At 45.5% G+C, this 17504-nt stretch overlaps 2 protein-coding genes across 32 annotated transcripts in view; one reads left to right on the plus strand and one right to left on the minus strand.

Annotated features, from left to right (window-relative positions):
* On the minus strand, window positions 1–7913 carry metap2a (methionyl aminopeptidase 2a). The gene is made up of 11 exons (XM_023812755.2): window positions 7685–7913; window positions 5613–5726; window positions 5453–5515; window positions 4449–4551; window positions 3950–4111; window positions 3589–3770; window positions 3334–3428; window positions 3046–3142; window positions 2730–2833; window positions 1279–1394; window positions 1–779 (listed from the first exon to the last, which is right to left on the minus strand). The coding sequence occupies exons 1-11, from the start codon at window positions 7869–7871 to the stop codon at window positions 527–529; spliced, it is 1476 nt and encodes a 491-aa protein (XP_023668523.1). The 5' UTR covers window positions 7872–7913; the 3' UTR covers window positions 1–526.
* Window positions 7035–17504, plus strand: part of LOC111844342 (uncharacterized protein C3orf20) — a 16599-nt gene continuing 6129 nt past the window's right edge. For 6 of the 31 annotated variants that reach the window (XM_072710004.1, XM_072710005.1, XM_023812729.2 and 3 more), the window contains exons 1-17: window positions 7972–8129; window positions 8469–8563; window positions 8658–8741; window positions 8881–8926; window positions 9007–9110; window positions 9250–9782; window positions 10322–10387; window positions 10506–10605; window positions 11283–11492; window positions 11993–12142; window positions 12303–12423; window positions 12514–12630; window positions 13503–13665; window positions 13957–14167; window positions 14761–14853; window positions 14962–15283; window positions 15515–15631. In XM_072710004.1, coding sequence (XP_072566105.1) covers window positions 8502–8563; window positions 8658–8741; window positions 8881–8926; window positions 9007–9110; window positions 9250–9782; window positions 10322–10387; window positions 10506–10605; window positions 11283–11492; window positions 11993–12142; window positions 12303–12423; window positions 12514–12630; window positions 13503–13665; window positions 13957–14167; window positions 14761–14853; window positions 14962–15283; window positions 15515–15631 — 2499 coding nt within the window. In that variant the 5' untranslated portion in view covers window positions 7972–8129; window positions 8469–8501. Of the gene's footprint in view, window positions 7121–7933; window positions 8130–8468; window positions 8595–8657; window positions 8742–8880; window positions 8927–9006; window positions 9111–9249; window positions 9783–10321; window positions 10388–10505; window positions 10606–11282; window positions 11493–11992; window positions 12143–12302; window positions 12424–12513; window positions 12631–13502; window positions 13759–13945; window positions 14168–14760; window positions 14854–14961; window positions 15284–15514; window positions 15632–17504 lie in introns of those variants that run through there. The other 25 variants (XM_072710013.1, XM_072710011.1, XM_072710020.1 and 22 more) reach the window with 23 other exon arrangements.

Genomic DNA, 17504 nt, shown 5'->3' on the forward strand with positions numbered 1-17504 from the left:
TAACTTTTATATAACTTTATTTTTCTACAAAAAACATTTCAGGGAATCGAAAATGAAGAACTGCATTGGGCACAGAGGTCAGAATCAGACATTTCAATATTTCTCGAAAACAAAAAAAAATCCCAATATAAATACAGAACGGAGGAGCAGGCTGCAGATTTTTTATAACTTTCTGGCCAGAGAGCCTTCCACTTTCGCTAGAAGCCAAGCTTGCAGCCGTTATACAATTTCCCCCGGGGGGGTTGATTTCGTAATGTCACCGAAGCATGTCTTGTAAAAAGCGACTGAACGGATTTTCAGGACGCCCGATCCCGCCGCTAGACGCGGCCACTCAGCTTCACTGGAACTCAGGTTCAGCAGGCCGCTGCAGCAGAGGGACGGCAAGACGACGACACCGCCGCCCTCGGCAAAGCCAGAAGTGAGAACAAAGCAAGCTCTTGTTAAATGCGTTTATTTTTAATACATTTTTGCTTTTTTTTTTTTAGTGCGCGTATGACGTTTCGGTTTGTCGAGGGGGGAAGGACGGTCAGTAGTCGTTTCCCCGGCTGACCACCTCCTTGCAGGTGGGCCGGAGTAGGATAGTGTGCTCAAACTGCGCCGTGTAGCACCCCTTTGTGTCGCACAGGGGGGGGTACGGGTCCACGATGCCCAGGTCACACAGGTTCTTCAGAGCCATCAGGTATTTGCTCTCTCCGAGGCGATCCAGCCAGCGCCGGCAGAAGGCCAGCGTCCCGAAGTTCTCGTTGATCACGTTAAGCAGGTGCTTAGCCCTTGGGAGTCTGTGGGGAGGGGGGGGGGCCATGCGGTGAGGTAACTAAAGGGGAATCACACCAGACACTCCGGTGTACTCTGTCTATTAACCTTACAGCTACATATATAGCAGATGCTTTTGTCCAAAGCGACGTACAAATCAAGGCAAAATGCACATCGCAAGCGTTCATGCAGTCAAGGAATCAACTAGGCACAAGCGCAGCTAGGCTAAGCTTACAGTGAATGTCCAGGTGCAACTGCAAGTGCTTTTGGAGCAGAAACTACACAACAGCAACACATCTACACAACAACTATTAAAGTAAGGACCTAATCAGTCAATTCAGTAAAGGCAACAGCATTCAAAGAACAGAGGGATCAGGCATCTGTTTGACATTAAGATCCGATTCCAGAGTCGACCGTCCTTCTCTATTCAGCATGTGCACTGATCCGTACAGCCCTCTGACACACACACACACACACACACACACACACACACACACACACACACACACACACACACACACCGACCTGATTGGAACGTGCCCGACGTCGAAATTCTTCATGTAATGGGAGCATTCCATGTCATCATGCACCACCCCCTTGCCTGTGCTTCCGAACGTCTCGATGGCATACACCTCCCCCTCCTGTGGGAGGAGCCTCAGTTAGGGGCAGGGCGGACACAAGTACAACAGCCAAACAGCAACTACCTCCCTCAATGGACCAATCACAGCTGACAACTGCTCTGGCGTGTTAGCAGTGTACACAGGCACAGTCCAGCAGTGGTCCCCATATCTGTACTTTACTGCAGTTAAAAAAATAACCATTTGTAAAATGTGTGACGATATGTTTTGTTCATCTGTTGAGGAGCATACAAAAGGAAGATATTCATTGTTTCATCATCCCTTGATACGTGATACTTTTCCATTGCTTAATCTTCCCTTGAGAATTAGGCTAAAACATCAGAATCCCTTTCATTCAAGAGAGTACAGTACTGTACAACATACTTTGCTATTACTGCATGCACTGTCTTATTGAGCTTATCAGTTACCATGTATGACAATCATTTTATATATGGGGTTTTTTTGGCTCTCTGCGGTAGGTCTCGGTACGAATTACCCACTGATATGGGAAGACTAGTGTACACTGAAAAACTTAAAAGCACATTTGCAGTTATACAAGTATACCGTGTTTGCATGAGGATTATATAATCGTGTTCCGGCACATTTCCACATCTCATTTAATTTTCTCCTTTTCAGATTTCCACAACAAAATGTAATACGCCTGCTGTTTCATTCTTAAACATATGCCGAAAATGACATTTCAGCTGCAGGCCAGCTTTGGATCCACTCTGCATAGTAAGCAGGAATGCGAGCCAGCAGCCACTCCTGCCAATCCTTGGCATCCACCCTGCAATCACTACAGCGCATTTAAAATGGAATTGCGCCCAATGGGACGTGTAATATGCAGGTCAGAGAGCACAGATATCAGAGTAAGCATGTTAGCATTAGCCAGCTAGCCGCTCTGGGTGGGTCGAAGAAGCCTTGGGCTCGGGCTGACCAATCACAGCTGCTTGCTCTGATGACCACTGGCAGGCTTCACAATACTTGGGGGAGTTTTCCCTCCCATTAAAAATGAACCTCCCCAAGTATACTACGACCTAGTAAACTAACCCTCTCCGTCACCCCGAAGTTGCTAAGCACAGCCCTGTTCAAGCCAAACACGTAAAACAGAGATATATCTAAAAATTGATCAAGCCGGAAATTAACTATGATTACATCGTAATTAAAATATCATGCCGGCAAGGTAGGGGCCACTAGGGGGGAGGAGACACTACCGATCCATGCCTCTCTGAAACATGTAAGCCGACCACCACTTGTTTTACCCATAATCCCCTCAACCATAAAAAGCACGATTTTTCAGATGCTCTGAATGAATGGAGTCTCCTCAAAGCGTGACAGCATTGTTGGTCTAACACCCACCTCCATCCTTGTGGCCTCTCCACCCTTGACAATGGGGACAGTCTTGCCAGCGTGTATCCTGTACTGTCCGATGGAGTGGCCATTGAGATTCCGAATGGGCTTCACTGAAACACAAAGGAGGAGAAGTGTCCCTGACGCAAGCATAACATCAGCTGAGACAAAAAGATCTCAGTACAGGCAAGAGCCACAACAAAAGCTGTTCTGTAACTCACAACAGCTCAACGTTTAGCTTCCTGAGAGCCTAATCAGGAAGGGGAGGGGCGGCAACTAAGGGCAGCAAAAACCTACAACGCCCTGCTTTTCCCATCCTCCGTACCTTGGTAGGTTTTGCCGTCGATATCCACTTCGTAAGACTCCATAACCTCCTGTATCTGTTCCCCGACATCACAGAGGCGAACGTCGATTCCAGCGCACTGGTGGATTGAGCGGGAAAGAAAAACAGCAGCAAAGAACACCAATTAGAAAATGTAGATATTACATTGATACAAGTACGGGGTGGTTGGTGAAAGAGACCCTGAGCAGATCTATCTGGGTATAAGGCCCCAATTAGGTCACGTAACACACGTGATTGAGACCTGAGCACCGCAGGGGACCCTACCCCTACCTTAATTCCAGTATTGGTGGCATCTTTCACAGCTTCCAGCAGCTTATCATACTTTGGGTTGAAGGTGACGGTAAAGGCACAGTCAATGATTCGACCTGAAAGATTAAGGACACAGCGCACGGAGGTTAGAGGGGCAAAAAGCACTGAACAAAACCTCTCACTCTCGCACACACCTTGGATCAGATCTACCAGGCGGAGTAGTTCTCAAACAGGCATAAAATCCCAGCCTGAACCCACCTCGGACCCAGGACTCACCGTTGATGTGTGTGCCGAAGTCGATCTTGCAGACGTCGTCGTACTGCAGCACGGTGGTGTCGCCGGCGTTGGGGGTATAGTGGGCGGCGCAGTTGTTTAAGGAGCAGCCAGTGGGGAAGGCCAGGCCAGCACTGAGCCCGTTCTCCTTTATCAGCTTCCGGGAGCAGTCCTCCAGCTTCTCGCTGCCGGGCGTGTAGAAATGGGGGGGAAGCAGCACGAGGGGACGAAGAGAAAAGAGATGAAAACACTGAAGAGGAGTGATACCGGACCTCAGAAAACAACATCATTGACCCCGGCAGCAATCCAAAGCATGACGTGTAATAGACGACCTGCAAAGCGACGTGGGGACAGTTGGACTCACCAGATCTCGATCATGGTCAACCCAGGCTTAATCCAGCTCATAACGTACTGCCGGACCTGTCGGTGGGCCTCGGCCGCCTGCCTGAAGTCGCTCCACACCTCCTCGTTGGCCTTGTCCAGGACCTTCTTCTCCTCGCTGGTCATTCGCCATGCCGCGGTGCGCCTGCCAATCAGGGGAGTACCCACGATGCACTTCAAAGCAGTTCTGAACCGAGACTGGCCCTCTAATGAGCCAGCAACAAAGGGAGGCTCAGATCTCATCAGGGACAATGATGAGATCGGAGCCTCCCTTTGTGCGGCAGGCTGGAGTCAGCAACCAGTCCCCTGGATTTACAAGCAAGGTGTGTACGTGCTTTAGACATGTAGTAACAACCTGGGTACGCCACAGCTCAGTCTCAGAAACAAGGTGCTCATTATCAGAGCAGTAAAGGACCTCGGAGAATTTACCACAATGTCATAACCATCGGTGTAACTGAAAATTAAGGGCTCACGGATCTCACCCGTCCTGTGTCGCGGGATATTCACATTCCTGCCCCTTTGGGTAAACCCCACTCAGGTAGAGCTCGCAGATGGGGATAGAAGGAGGGTCGGTCTGTCCTTTGGCTGTATGGAGACAGAGGCATAGCTAATGATGTAAACATTTTCCTTTTACATGTGAAATGTATTCAAGCTCTGCAAGTTTGAGTCGTCCGCTCATGGCTGCATGAGCTGATGCTTTTTAATGAGTGACGGCTATTTCGAAATCTCACACCGACAACGATTGCTTGGGCGGTTCTGCTTAAATAAGTTTAAAGGGACATTCCACCCAAATAGATCAAAAAATAAATTACATTACAAAAATATGAAAAAGTATTTCTTGGTAAGAAAACACCAGTCCCAGAGCACTATATAACTGTATATAATGTCTTATATATTTATAACATTTATAATGGAGAAGGGCTGATCATTAAGCATAATTTTCCAAGTAATATCTTTTGATTTTGCATTTTTTTTTTTTTTTAAACTAGATCTTCCTCTGGAAATTTTAGCAGAGCAGTGCCCACAAAAAGAAATTGTAACGATTTTTCCAACATTAAAATAATTACACACAGCAGACATCTTTCTGTGTAGTATGCGGGTGGCAAAGTGATATAGGTCACCATTTTAAAGAATAAATATCAGTTCATTTTTAATCATTAGCCAATGGCCGAATGTTGCTGCATCGGGCGATATAATTGGTGCATCTATTTTTAACAGAACTGAGAATCTGCTAACATTGGGTGAGTATTTAACGCACTGGCTCAGCCAAATCGGGTATTTGTAACACCCAAACTGAGACGAGTTGTGGCACCAGTGTACGTACCACAACCTGGTTATCAGCTCAGGGAGGGACGTGTCCTATTCAAACTGCTTTCAGAACCACAGATCACAAACCAGTGACTGAAACAGCTCCTTTATTTCGAAAGGGATGGATGGATGGGGTGGGGGTGGGGGGGGTTCGCAGAGAGACACACAAGCATCTTACGTCCTCTCTTCTTTTTCTTTTTCTTCTTCTTCTTCCCAGCAGAGTTCTCTCCTTCTTCTCCATCTGTGGAGAACACGGTATTCAGATTACAGGGCGATGGCACTATCGACACCAAAACAGATGTAACAGAGAGGACGGACATGGGCCAGGGACACAGTACCATCCTCGCCGTCTTCCTCTCTCTCCTTGTCCTCGATGACTTGCTTCTCCAGCTGTTTGGTCACGCTGCTCACTCCTCCGGCAATGCCTACACCGTCTGCCTCACTGCTTGCAGCTGCAGAAATCAGACAGAAGGCTAATGGACTGATACCGCACATCCTCATTAGGCTGACGACACACTACTTATGTCTGGCAACCCAAACACACTCCCCACATCTGGAAAATTCACTGTTTAAACAAGTATCATTCATTCATCACCATGCCTTCAACTGGTCAAACACCACCAATAAAGGGATGGCACTTCCCCCCAGATCTCCTATACATTTTGCAATAAGAGCACGAAACTTACTATGGGGCATCCAGCAGATGCTGACTAATAGAAAAAGTCCAGAAGCAAATAACAGGAAAAGTCATTTTGTAAATGGGACAACCTAGTTGTATCAAGACGAACTCACAAGTGGCCATGTAATTGGTTACGTCGCCCACATAGCAAATTAAACAATTTGTTCATTGTCCTCCTGTAACTGTAATGATTGGGGAAGCTGTGATTGTTCCGCTCCATTACTCACAGCTGGGCAGAGTACCTGCTTGGCAGAAATACATATGAGGTGATTGAGATATGGATTATTGTGTATGGACTAATCATCCCGAAATTCACATAAGTCGTCCATGATTCACCCATAATATTATTGTGCCAAGGTCGAACTGCACAAGCATGTTTTTCACTGATCACTTATATAACTTGTTTCCCACAAATAACTCGATTCTCACAGAAAGAGCTAGGACACCTGTCTTGTCTTTCTCTGGGGAAAGGGACGCTTATGTTGTCTCAAAATGTTTCGCAACCGCAAGCACAAATAGCCTCACCTGGACAGGAATTGGAGAACGAAGAGCGCATCGCCTGAGGGGAGGGGTGAGCCTGGTCAGCTCTCCCCCTCCCCACACGCATACCGCTCACGATTTAGAATAAAGGAAGGGGAAAAACTTGGTACTGACTGGAGCTCAGCCGTGGGACAGAGCGAGCATCGCCCGGCATTTCTCAGGACTCACGTGTTGGTTTCCTGCCTGGACTGAAAAGGACTCCCCGGTCCGTGTGTGAAGGTGGTTGATGATGGCACGTCCGAGTGTGAATAGCGTTGCAGCTGCTGATGCATTTTAATCATTAAAGGGACTACTTACCAATACTCATATTTCCTAATTTTGTATTGCTCTGGACTACTTATCAATGCTTATTATATTATATTTTGTCTTGCGTTTTATAATTTTGTATCGCTTTTAAAAAAGTATTTCTGAACGAGCTGAGGCGTTCCTGTTTGTTCCTTCGAGAGCCCTATATACCCCTCTCACATTAAAACACTAGTGCATAAAGAGCACCAGCCTGAGAGGCGTTTTGCTGGGCTATAACCTTGGGAGTCATATCATCATACACAACTGCGCAAGCGCATTCTGCTCCCCAGCTGGAAAACGCCAGCAGCTTGGAGACAGCACTCTTTCTGGTTTCCAATTAAGGTAAAAAATTACACACACCATGGAGCTGACCTGGGTAAAATACATTGCAGCCCCGGCACCAAACTAGCTGTGTTATCTTAGGCAGGCAATAATCCAACTTACTATACTAATGCTGCCCTTTACTTGGGGTAGTTTAACTTTCACTGTCATGCTTGACGTCTATACCAAACGGCGCAGTGGGCTTAGCCCGCTAGCTGCTGCTCGTTTTTAAATGTCAGGCGTAGGTCTGACCGTCAGACTGCATGAGACAAATGCGCAGGGTTGTAGGTAGACGGCTTTAGAACCGCCCCGACGTTTAACGGCAGACGTTTATGGGGCTGCTGTTGGTTAATTTTACCGAGTGTGGATATCGGGCGTTCACGCAAGACGGTATTCTTCCGCACATGGCAAGTCCAAAAATTAAGTTAACAATTAAGCCAACGTCTCACAATTTTAACAATCGACGAATCGGTTTAATAACAGATCGAGCATTTTCTTTGTACGATATAAATGTCAGGGGATTTAAGCAAACTCTTCCGTATGATATACATCTTGGCGTAAGAAAGTGCGGCCTTCAGCACTCACCAACGCGGCCTGTCCCTGACACCTCCTCACTTTGGGTCGCCGGCTTGTTTTTCTTCTTCTTTTTCTTCTTCTTCTTTGCCGTCTCTTCCGAAGGGTCCGCGTCTTCTCTCTCGTCGAGCTCCGCGTTCCCGTTCAGAATCTTCTCCTGCTCGGGCTTCGCCTCCAGTTGCTGCACCACATCCGCCATGACTGCAGACACCAAAGGGGAAGGGAGGGGGAGGTGTAGCAGCGTGCTGGGAATGCTGGGAAACCCCGACCGGCGAATGACGGAGACTCCCGAATCCGAGCCGAAGCCGAGCACGAGCGCAGCACGAGAAAATAACGGCCTCAGGACTGAAACAGTCTGAAGCCTAATGTCACTTCATCGCCTTTTAGTAGGTATTTTTTACTCAAGAATGACCGGCCATTCATCTGCATCTCCTGACGCGTACAGTGAAAACTGACAGTAAGGTTTTGCGAATGAAAAATATTATCTACGTTATCAAACAAGCAAGCTTAGACGTCTGAGTGTTTTCGACAACACAGGCGTCGTAAGCAGAGAGGCTCAAATGTAAAAATATTAAAGCATCAATATCTATCTGTGGCCGTTGGTTTCGCACAATATCACTTTCTGAGCGAGCCTTCGTTGGATTGGATCTTGTGACTGACAGCAAGGGCCATGTTTTTTTGCTGTGGAAATGGGCAGAACCAGTTCTGGAAAAGCCCGTCTCCCGCACCGCGTTGATGGAAACGGGATACAGCAGTAATCCCACCACCACTGGTTTCGACGCCTGTTTTCTTTCAGCACTACCGGCAATGACCAGAGGGAGGCGCCTATATGTCCGTCTTCGGTGTAAAGCCCACATTCATCACGGTCAAATCACTTTCCAGCGTCCCTTGGTAAGGGATACATCTAGTGCATTAAAAATATGTGAGGAATGGCGACTTTATATTCGTATAGGTTGGCATGATGTTTTGACTTTTAATCATACAGTAGGGATGACTTGCACCATTTGATTCAATGTACTCACTTGGAAAACAAGTTGTATCCAAGCAACAAGATTTTACAAACTAAAAGGTAAATGCGACGCTTTCATAAGGGTGTACCAGGCTTTCAGAATCGTAAGAAATTATAGTTTATATCAACTGGTACAGCTTATTTACAGAACAATGATAATGTTCTTAAATGCAATATTTAAAACCACTTTTATTTGAAGTTTGGAAATGGAAGACAGACCTGGACCAATATACTTCTTTGATCAGGTAACATGAGGTAGATATAGTTTACAGTCATAAATAACTATTATAACAATTGATTAATAGAAATTTCTCTAAATATTTAGCATTCAAGTAAAAAAGACAAACGATCAAGATTTTCGGCTGACCGCCCACCTTTTCCTTTACGATACTACTGTAACCAGCCATCCTTTGAATCAGTCGTTAATAGGTAAGTATCCGGAGACGTTTGTACTGGATTCCTGCTACTTGTAGTACCATTTATAACACCTGTGTTTATATGACTAGGATACATAACGGAGACTGACTGGATTATTAAAGTATGAATATGTAACATGTCGACTGAACAGGTCGGTTGCCGACGGTGACTCTGAAGAAGAGGATGACGACGACAGTGAAATTAAGAGAGAAAAACTGAAAAGGGGAATAAAATGGGAAACGCTGCCTAGTACAAAAAATGATCAGGGATCTGTAGGCGCTTGGGGATCGGGGTTGGAGGACAAGGCACATTTGAATGAGCTTAGAAAAAGAGCTGCTTATCTCCTCCAGGAGCTGGGAAAGTTGCTTCATCAGTGCGAGAGATGCGAGGTAGATTTTTCTTTGCCCCGGGGGCTGATGAATATATTGAATTACACCTGGAATGAGCTGACAGGAGCAGACGCTTATGATAAACGACAGTGGAAAACCCTGGACTTCACAGGTAGGAAAGAGCACAACCTGAAAGCCGCGTTGGCTGCAGCGGAGCCTTCCGTTGATGCACGTCAGACGGACGGCTTACAGGTCAAGACAAAAAACAGAAAGACGGCGGAAAAACTCAGGGAAGAAATCGTCCTGGAATCTCCGTGCTTGCAAAACAAGCAAACGAATGCCAAGGCACACAGCTGTGAGTGTTAAACGTGTAGGTGCATTATTACAGTATCTCATTATTTGCTAACACTGCGTGAAAAAATTAGCGAAAAACACACAAAATGGTTAAATAGTCTTACAATCGCAACTCACACTTTACGTCCCGACAGTGTTAATTAAATAGCCACTTCGTGGACCCCTTCATCTGAAATGAAATGGCACGTTAAACATTTATGACTCAGTGAGTTGTTGCCAGTCATCAAGGGGGCATCTCACGTTACCCCTGACTAGACCGGGTGCGCGGAGGGCAGGCTGGTTTGTATTAGGCAGTCCAGGGTGGATACCGTTACTGGTGTTACGGCGGATATTATTACCTGCTCCACAGTTTTACCACTTAAATTACTTATACTTCTCCGTGAAAACAATAAAAACGCATACCGTCTACTTGCTTGATAACGAGTGCACTGAATGCGATCCATAGGAAATGGTTTGAATGAAATACTTTAAAGCCATATTATGATATTTATGCCGTAATTAAAATTCCTACAATGCTAAAATGTAAACTTTCAATTTCAGCAGAATCAACTGAGGTACCAACCACTATAAGCTTCTCAATATCTTCTGCGCTCTGCAGTGATCAAGGTGCAATTTACTATATATTGTTTCCTCTTCCCCTTCATACAGAAACACAATACTGTCTCCAGGCCGGGACTTAATGAATACCATATTGAGCAATGCTGTCTCCTCATTCCTCCCGCAGGTTGGCTTATTTACCCAGAGCCGCCACCCCGTGATGACCCTGATTGGCAGGCGCAGTGTCAGTGGGTTGTGGAGAGGCTTCAGCCGGTGGTAAAAGCCATGTGAGTAACGTTAATGGTGCATCATACAGGATTTACCTGGCACACAGACACATGACCTTTTTCATCAGATTTTTTCCACAAGTGGTTCTCAATCTCAATTGGGGTGTGATGACTGGTGTGTATGGTGTTGTAGCATGAAATAGAATGAATATGATGATGGCGTCGTTTGAAGTATGCAACATTGTTCTCACTGATGTGCTAGATTTTGTCTTGTCTGGACATCGTTTGAAGTATATGGCCACCTTACATTACGTTACAGCCGGGACAGGGGGCAACTTTGTCTGTCCTGAAGGCTGTCAGTAATAATGCAAATAACAGGCTTGTAGCTGTAATTTAAATGATCTTCTTATCTTATATTCTTAAATGTAACTTCTGGAAATTCTGTCTTCATGGGGCCCCAAGTTTTTGGGGGCCCCAGGTGGCTGCTTCCCTCACCCTATGGTAAGGCCACCACTGTACAAAGGAGCTATTTGTTTTTCTGATTAACCATATGAGTATCTGAATCTTATATTAAAGGATTGATAAAGTATATGGCTATATATCTGTCTCTCACTCTGTCTGTCTGCCTGTCTGTCCATCCGTCCGTCTGTCTGTTTAATCATGTAAGTAGAAGTTATCCTGAAATTAAACTTAGCTATTTGTAAATAAGTCCTCCTCTTTTTTTCTCCCAATGTTAGAAAGGAGCAAACTGCAGAGCTTAAGGAGCGAGGACTCACCAAGTCACTGGTGTTGCGTCACTATGGGGATGACAGGAAAAGAGCCGTGGTCGGTTGCAGAAGGGGAGGTGTTTCCTTCTCTGGTCCTCCTCCACTCCCCCAGATAGTCCAAGAAGAACCATCACTGCCAAAGCTGCACTACAGAACCGATGATGGAACCTCCTTCATCTAGTGTCCTTTCTGGGATCAGCAGTTTTGACTTTGGTTTCCCTGTCATTTGTGAAAAAAAATATCTTTATTAGAGAGGGTCTTTAATCAGTGTCTAGGTTTCGGAGGTCAGCCCCGATGAGTCACTGGACAGCCTGCACTACACAATGCAGGTCCTTACGCTCTACATCTGTGCAGAGTTTTCTGTCATGTAGCAATTAGCTGAATTGGTATCTCTAAATTTTCCATGATGTGTGATCGTGCATCAGCATGACCCTGAATTGGAAATGTGCTTAAGGAAGATGGATAGAAATAAATGCTTCTTATTGGTGAGAGAATCTATCCTTCATATGTGGTTTGATCAAAATACTTTATTTCTTACATCATGTTTAAGCTTCCCACAGAAAGGCAATACAAACATAGAAACTGACCCACAGATGTGCACCAGGTGCAAACTAAGCTAATCATCATCTCTGGGGCTGGATGGAGAAAGCAGGCCCGCATCTTTTCCTTGACTGTGCCAGCTACCCTTCAGGGCGTGTAGCAGTGTGCCAGACCCCTTCCGGACTGCTGTGTGGCGGCTTCTACACCAATGTGTTTGGGGACACTCCTGAGCAGGACGTTCTGGCCACCTTTACAGCATTGGGCTGCGGCAGTGTCACACACCCACTCAGGTAGGACACCTTCCAGTGAGAACATGGAGATAGAAACCCTCATTTTACCACTTGTGTTTAAGTGATCAATTTACTGTTAGTTGCTTTGTGAGGGGAGAATACAAAGAGTAGGATGGTAATATAAGTGGCAGTTGATGATGTCATTATGTCACGGCTCTAGTGGCACAGTGATGGCAACGTGGAATCAGCGCGGGGGGTTTATGTGTGATCCAAATGGGGCTGTGAAGAAGGAATGGATCTGGGGCCTCAGAACCTCATCGAATGACCCAATCCGTATACAGGTTAGAAGGCTCAGAAGAGCCTATGAATCTATGTGCCCTTTGTGTGTATGGGAAGGCCTGGATCATTTTGTCCGCGTTTCCTGTTTGCAGGTGACTGAGCTGATCTCACTGCGAGTACGGAGCCCAGCCTCCGCTACTCTCTGGTTCAGGGGTCCCCAGGAGAGTGTGCAGCTGTCAATCACTCCTCCTTCTGGTGTGAAAAGCCTGGTGAGAAGCTCTGGACCACAACAGCGAAGGGTCCTGCACGTCACCTCTTTTTCAGAGCACTAAAACATTACACTTGCTCTGATATAGGAATCGTTGGCGAAATTGAATTCCCATTGCCACGATTGCATGTGTGGGATTTATGGCCTGCCCCCAATGCTTACAAAATCTCTTACATAGACACTTTTAGAGATGGATGAAGGAAAGAACTGGATGCAGAAAAAAGAAACACTAATTTAGTGGACATGGAGATGTCTGTTTTTGTATTTCACTAGATAGGTATGTTCTTTATAAGGGAGAACTTAATATAATTATATTATAATCCCAGAGGAAGTTTGGAACTCTGCAGTGTTTGAGTTGTCAGAGCGTTGGCGACTTTTCCACACTATGCTCCTCAGCTCTCGGGGACCCCATTCTGTTACTGTTACGTGGTCTTTTCTCTTGTGCCTAAATGCTTCCACTTTGCAATAATACCACTTGGAATATCCAGCAAAGAAGAAATTTTATGAACTGTCATAAATCGCATCCTATGACAGCACCATGCTTGAATTTACTTAGCTCTTTGGAACGATCCATTATTTTACCGATGTTTGTAAACTTGACTGCGTAGTTAGGTGCTTGATTTTATGTGGCAGTGGGTCTGAATGAAACACCTGAATTCAGTAATTAAGAGTTGTGTCCCAATGCTTTTGTCCATATAGTATACATACATATACAAACATACTCACTCACCTTGTTAATCCCCAGAGGGAGATTCAGGACCCAAGTCATCAGATCATCTTTGTTCTGTCAGTGACGTATGAATCTTATTTGTTTGGCTCAGTGTCACTTATGAATAGCTCCCCACACCATTTAAGGCTACATTCTGGGCACAGGTAGCAGTAAGGCCAGCAGAGGGAGTGACAACAGAGGTGACAAACTGTCAGATGAACCGTGTGGCTCAGCGAGGAGGACAGATGGAACAGGAACTGAGACGGCTTCGACGAAGAGCTGGGAGCATCGTGGATTGCTGGTTGGAACACTACCGTGTCACCGTTGGTGTGTGGATTGGGAAACAGGTGTCCAAGAGACTGATTCCGCTGAACCGAGGCACTGCAAAGCCTCTGATTACAGAAGAAATGTAGCTAAAAGGTTAAACATTCAACTGATAAACTTAATTTGCTATCCTTCCTAAAGTTTGTGCTCACAGACCTGCATAGTCATAAATTTATTTATGCTTTTAAATTTTAATAGTTGTAGCCTGTATGTGATTGTAATAAAGGCATCATATTTAATCCTTGTGTCCTTAATCTCTGTGTTTATTTTACTGACTGACCAGCTATATTTCAGGTCTGAAGGTATCAGAATCCCCCTGCAGGACCCTTCTGAAACAGCAGCTCCCATCAGCAGCCCTGACCTCCATTTCCGCTGCTGGTACAGAAGTCCCATACTCAGAGCAGCCATTAGGGGGCAGTGCTGAGGGGCACATGACAACTCACCATCAGTCTGCACCTGCAAACAGCATCCGGTGGGACTTGCCCATCTGCACTCCACTGGCACGGTAATCACTGGAGGAAGGATGCTGAGAAATACTCATATTTCTAAACAGACTATTCCTAACCACATCTGGCCTGGAAGACATCCGGAAAACATACATTTGCATTTATTTATTTAACAGACACATTTGTCCGAAACTGCAGCACCCAACCCCTCCATTGCAAACGACTGGTATATTATGGCTATTGGTGTTTTCAGGTTGATCACTAGATGATTAATGGATAATGCTTTATTTCATTGGTGGCCAACCAGTTGATAATGACCCCGCCCTCATTCAGCAGCAAAATATACTATTCAGTAGCTGTTCAGAGTATTTACTTTGTATAAGTAACTCTCACGGTAAAAAATGGTTGGGCACCCCTGGTCCAAACAAACGTGAAAATGGGGCTTGATCAAAATCAGATCACAATATATGCTTTTAGTTATTTAAAAACCCAGTTATAATGAATAAGAGATTAACAGAGATTCCTTTTTGATTACTGGTTCATTGAAAACCATAGAATTTAAGATTCTCCTATAAAAAGCCCAATCAGGGGCACAGTGTGGGTGACATTTAAAATGTCACTTTGGCCTTCGTTCGGTGTCCTTGTGTCACAGCAGGTTGAAAACCCCATGGGATGAGAAAAGAGGGGAAGCTCGTTATGTCAGAGAGGCTGGGCCGCTCCGGGTGTACAGCAACGTCATGCTGGAGTAAGGCTGAATGCAGTAACGTCTGAAGTACAGACTTCACACTCCTGTCTAATCTTCTGCCCCCTAGTGGAGATGCCAGTATAATCTGTTTTTGTCTGTCCCCTTCAGTCTGCTACTGACCCCAAGAAGCCCAGAAATGCCCCGGCCCAGCCCTGTACTCCCAGACCTCTCTGTGCCCTGCCCCAGCCTGCTACGGGCCACCCTGCTTGGTCACGAGGGGTGCCGGCTGTGCCCCTGCAGTGCCCACCGTATGCCCCTGCTGACGGACCTGGAGTATGACGCGTTCGTCTCCAGCCAGGCGCTGCGCCGTCAGCAGATCCTGATCGTGTATGTGGCCGCGGCGCAAAACCCGTGGTCTGCATCTGCTGAGGCTGCACTGGAGGAGATGTACAGGAGGAGGAACAAGAACAGGAGCATGCCATGTGCTCAGGTACAACTTCACCCATTCAAACAGCCGGATCATTTACTGGAGAGTGATAGTAGTTTCGCTTATAGTAATGAAGTAGTCCGTTTACAGTGTTCATGTGTTACAGCATTGTTAGCATGTATTCTACGCGGTAAAATTCTCGTGTTTTTCACCTGTTTGGCGTTACATAGCGTTGTGTATGCGTCGCCTCACGTGAAGTATACCGCGACCCTTACCAGAACCCTCTTACTCCAGTGCTACCTGGATCCATTCCGCATGGTGAAGTACACGACCCATGCCACAGACTCGCCTTCAGTCTCACAGCCTTCTCTGCTTCAGCAGAGACACAATGTAGCTCCGGGGATGATCATGGTGAGTCGGCCTACCACCTGTACCCACATACCAAGGATTTTTGCTCTTAAAAACACCCAGTCAGCCCTTTGTAATTGAAATATATTACCATTACTGACCACTAGGTGGAAGCACTGTAAATGGTATCTATACTGTACTGAATGAACATATGTGTTTAAAACATCACTGGTAGTCAGGAATAGAATATGAATACATGCGGAAAGAGAACTGGTCAGCTGGCAGCGATGAGCTTTTGCCATTGTGCCTATATGAAACGAGTTATATGTCTGTAACAGGCACATGTGTGTTGGGGGGGGGGTGTCTCTGCACAGCCCTGATGTGTAAAAGCCATGAGTAAACATCGGAAGAATAGCAGGTCTGTTAACGGAGTGTATGGAGAAAAAGCTGAATGTCATCATCCTGACATCTGACACCTGCCAACCCTCTGCTGCTGTACAGTAACCGTTAGACACTTCTGATGATAGGAGAAAAATATTATTTTACCGAAAACACTTTCTTTGAACATTTATGGAATTAGTTCGTTGGCTTGGCAAGAGCCACCCAAAAGTGAGACTTCTTGTCTGGAGGTGGGGGGTGATTTACTTAATGAGTCATTCGGATTGTGGAAGGTTGTCTTTTATTTTGTGAACAGTGTGCTAGAATGCCGCACCGAACCAGCGGGAGGCAAAGGTGTGCTTCTGTTGTAATAAGTACTAAAGCTAATGTCTTTGGCCTCAAGATCATGTAAACAATGTGACAAATGTAGCAACGGTAAGTCAGGACATCTTTGTGAATGATATGAATTACTGGCAACATGAAGATAAACAGCAGCCCAGGAATTTCAGTGAAGGATTCTGAAACAAAAACACTTGTAATAGGTAAAAACATTTCCCCTTTGGTTCGTAATGATTCAGAAATAGAACAACTGTGAATGGTGAATGATAGCAAAGCATATCATCTGGAGGAAAAAAATACAGACTGAGCGTGAATTTCTCTTTTTATTTGAAATTCCAAGGCTTTCATCTGATAACTAGCACCCTCTGACCCAAGAAATGCTAGTTAAGCAAGACTTTAATCAGTCAGGGTGGCTATTTATAACATCCGTCAATTCAATTCCGCACACGAGATGGTAGTGGGAGGGGGAAAATATCCAGTCAGGCATTCATTTGTTGCTGCGTTCAACATTTTGAACATCTGTTACAGGAAGGTAAAAAAAATGCACAAAACACACTTTGTTGCTGACACTGTTTTGTCAGCAACAAAGGAAGACTTAAAAAAAAAAATTAAGGTACTTGAGTAAGAGGAGTGTGTGTGCAGGGGGTGAAGTTCCCACCATTAAAAGCCAATGCTTGTTCTTCGAGTGAAACTGGAGCCGAGTTCTGCGCTCAATGGCTTATTGTGGAGATGGGAATGGCAGTGGTTGTGTTGTGGAGGTGGGCCAACTGTCTGTCTCCTGCACACACAAAGACAGCTCCACAGCACGTGCACACACACACACACACACACACACACACACACACACACACACACACACACACACACACACACACACACACACACACACACACACACACACACACACACACACACACACACACACACACAGACTCTCCATTCATTTGTATGGGCATAACCTTAATCCTATGATAACCCTAACCATTACCTAGTCCTAGCATTAAGTAACCAAACAATATCAAAGACTTTTGGTAGTTTTTTTAGCTTCTTAATTGCATTCACAGATTTTTATAAAATTAATGTTTATATTGTTGGGACCCAAAAAAATGTCTCCAGAAGCTAAAAACAAACAGGTTTTACCACATTATGTGAATGTGGTGAATACAAACCCACACACAAACATCGGGGCGCTCCAGGCTATAAAGCTGCTCCCCCGCAT

This window comes from Paramormyrops kingsleyae, chromosome 3 (assembly GCF_048594095.1).
Source record: "Paramormyrops kingsleyae isolate MSU_618 chromosome 3, PKINGS_0.4, whole genome shotgun sequence".
NCBI lineage: Eukaryota > Metazoa > Chordata > Actinopteri > Osteoglossiformes > Mormyridae > Paramormyrops > Paramormyrops kingsleyae.

What these genes read in the sequence shown, in the direction of transcription:
- metap2a (XM_023812755.2), bottom strand. Translation starts at nt 7,871, where the DNA reads ATGGCGGATGTGGTGCAGCAACTGGAGGCGAAGCCCGAGCAGGAGAAG. An exon ending in CTTCGGCACACACATCAACG is followed by an intron (nt 3,429 to 3,588) that starts GTGAGTCCTGGG and finishes TTAATCTTTCAG; the next exon opens with GTCGAATCATTGACTGTGCC. An exon ending in GTCGGGCACGTTCCAATCAG is followed by an intron (nt 780 to 1,278) that starts GTCGGTGTGTGT and finishes CCCTCCCCACAG; the next exon opens with ACTCCCAAGGGCTAAGCACC.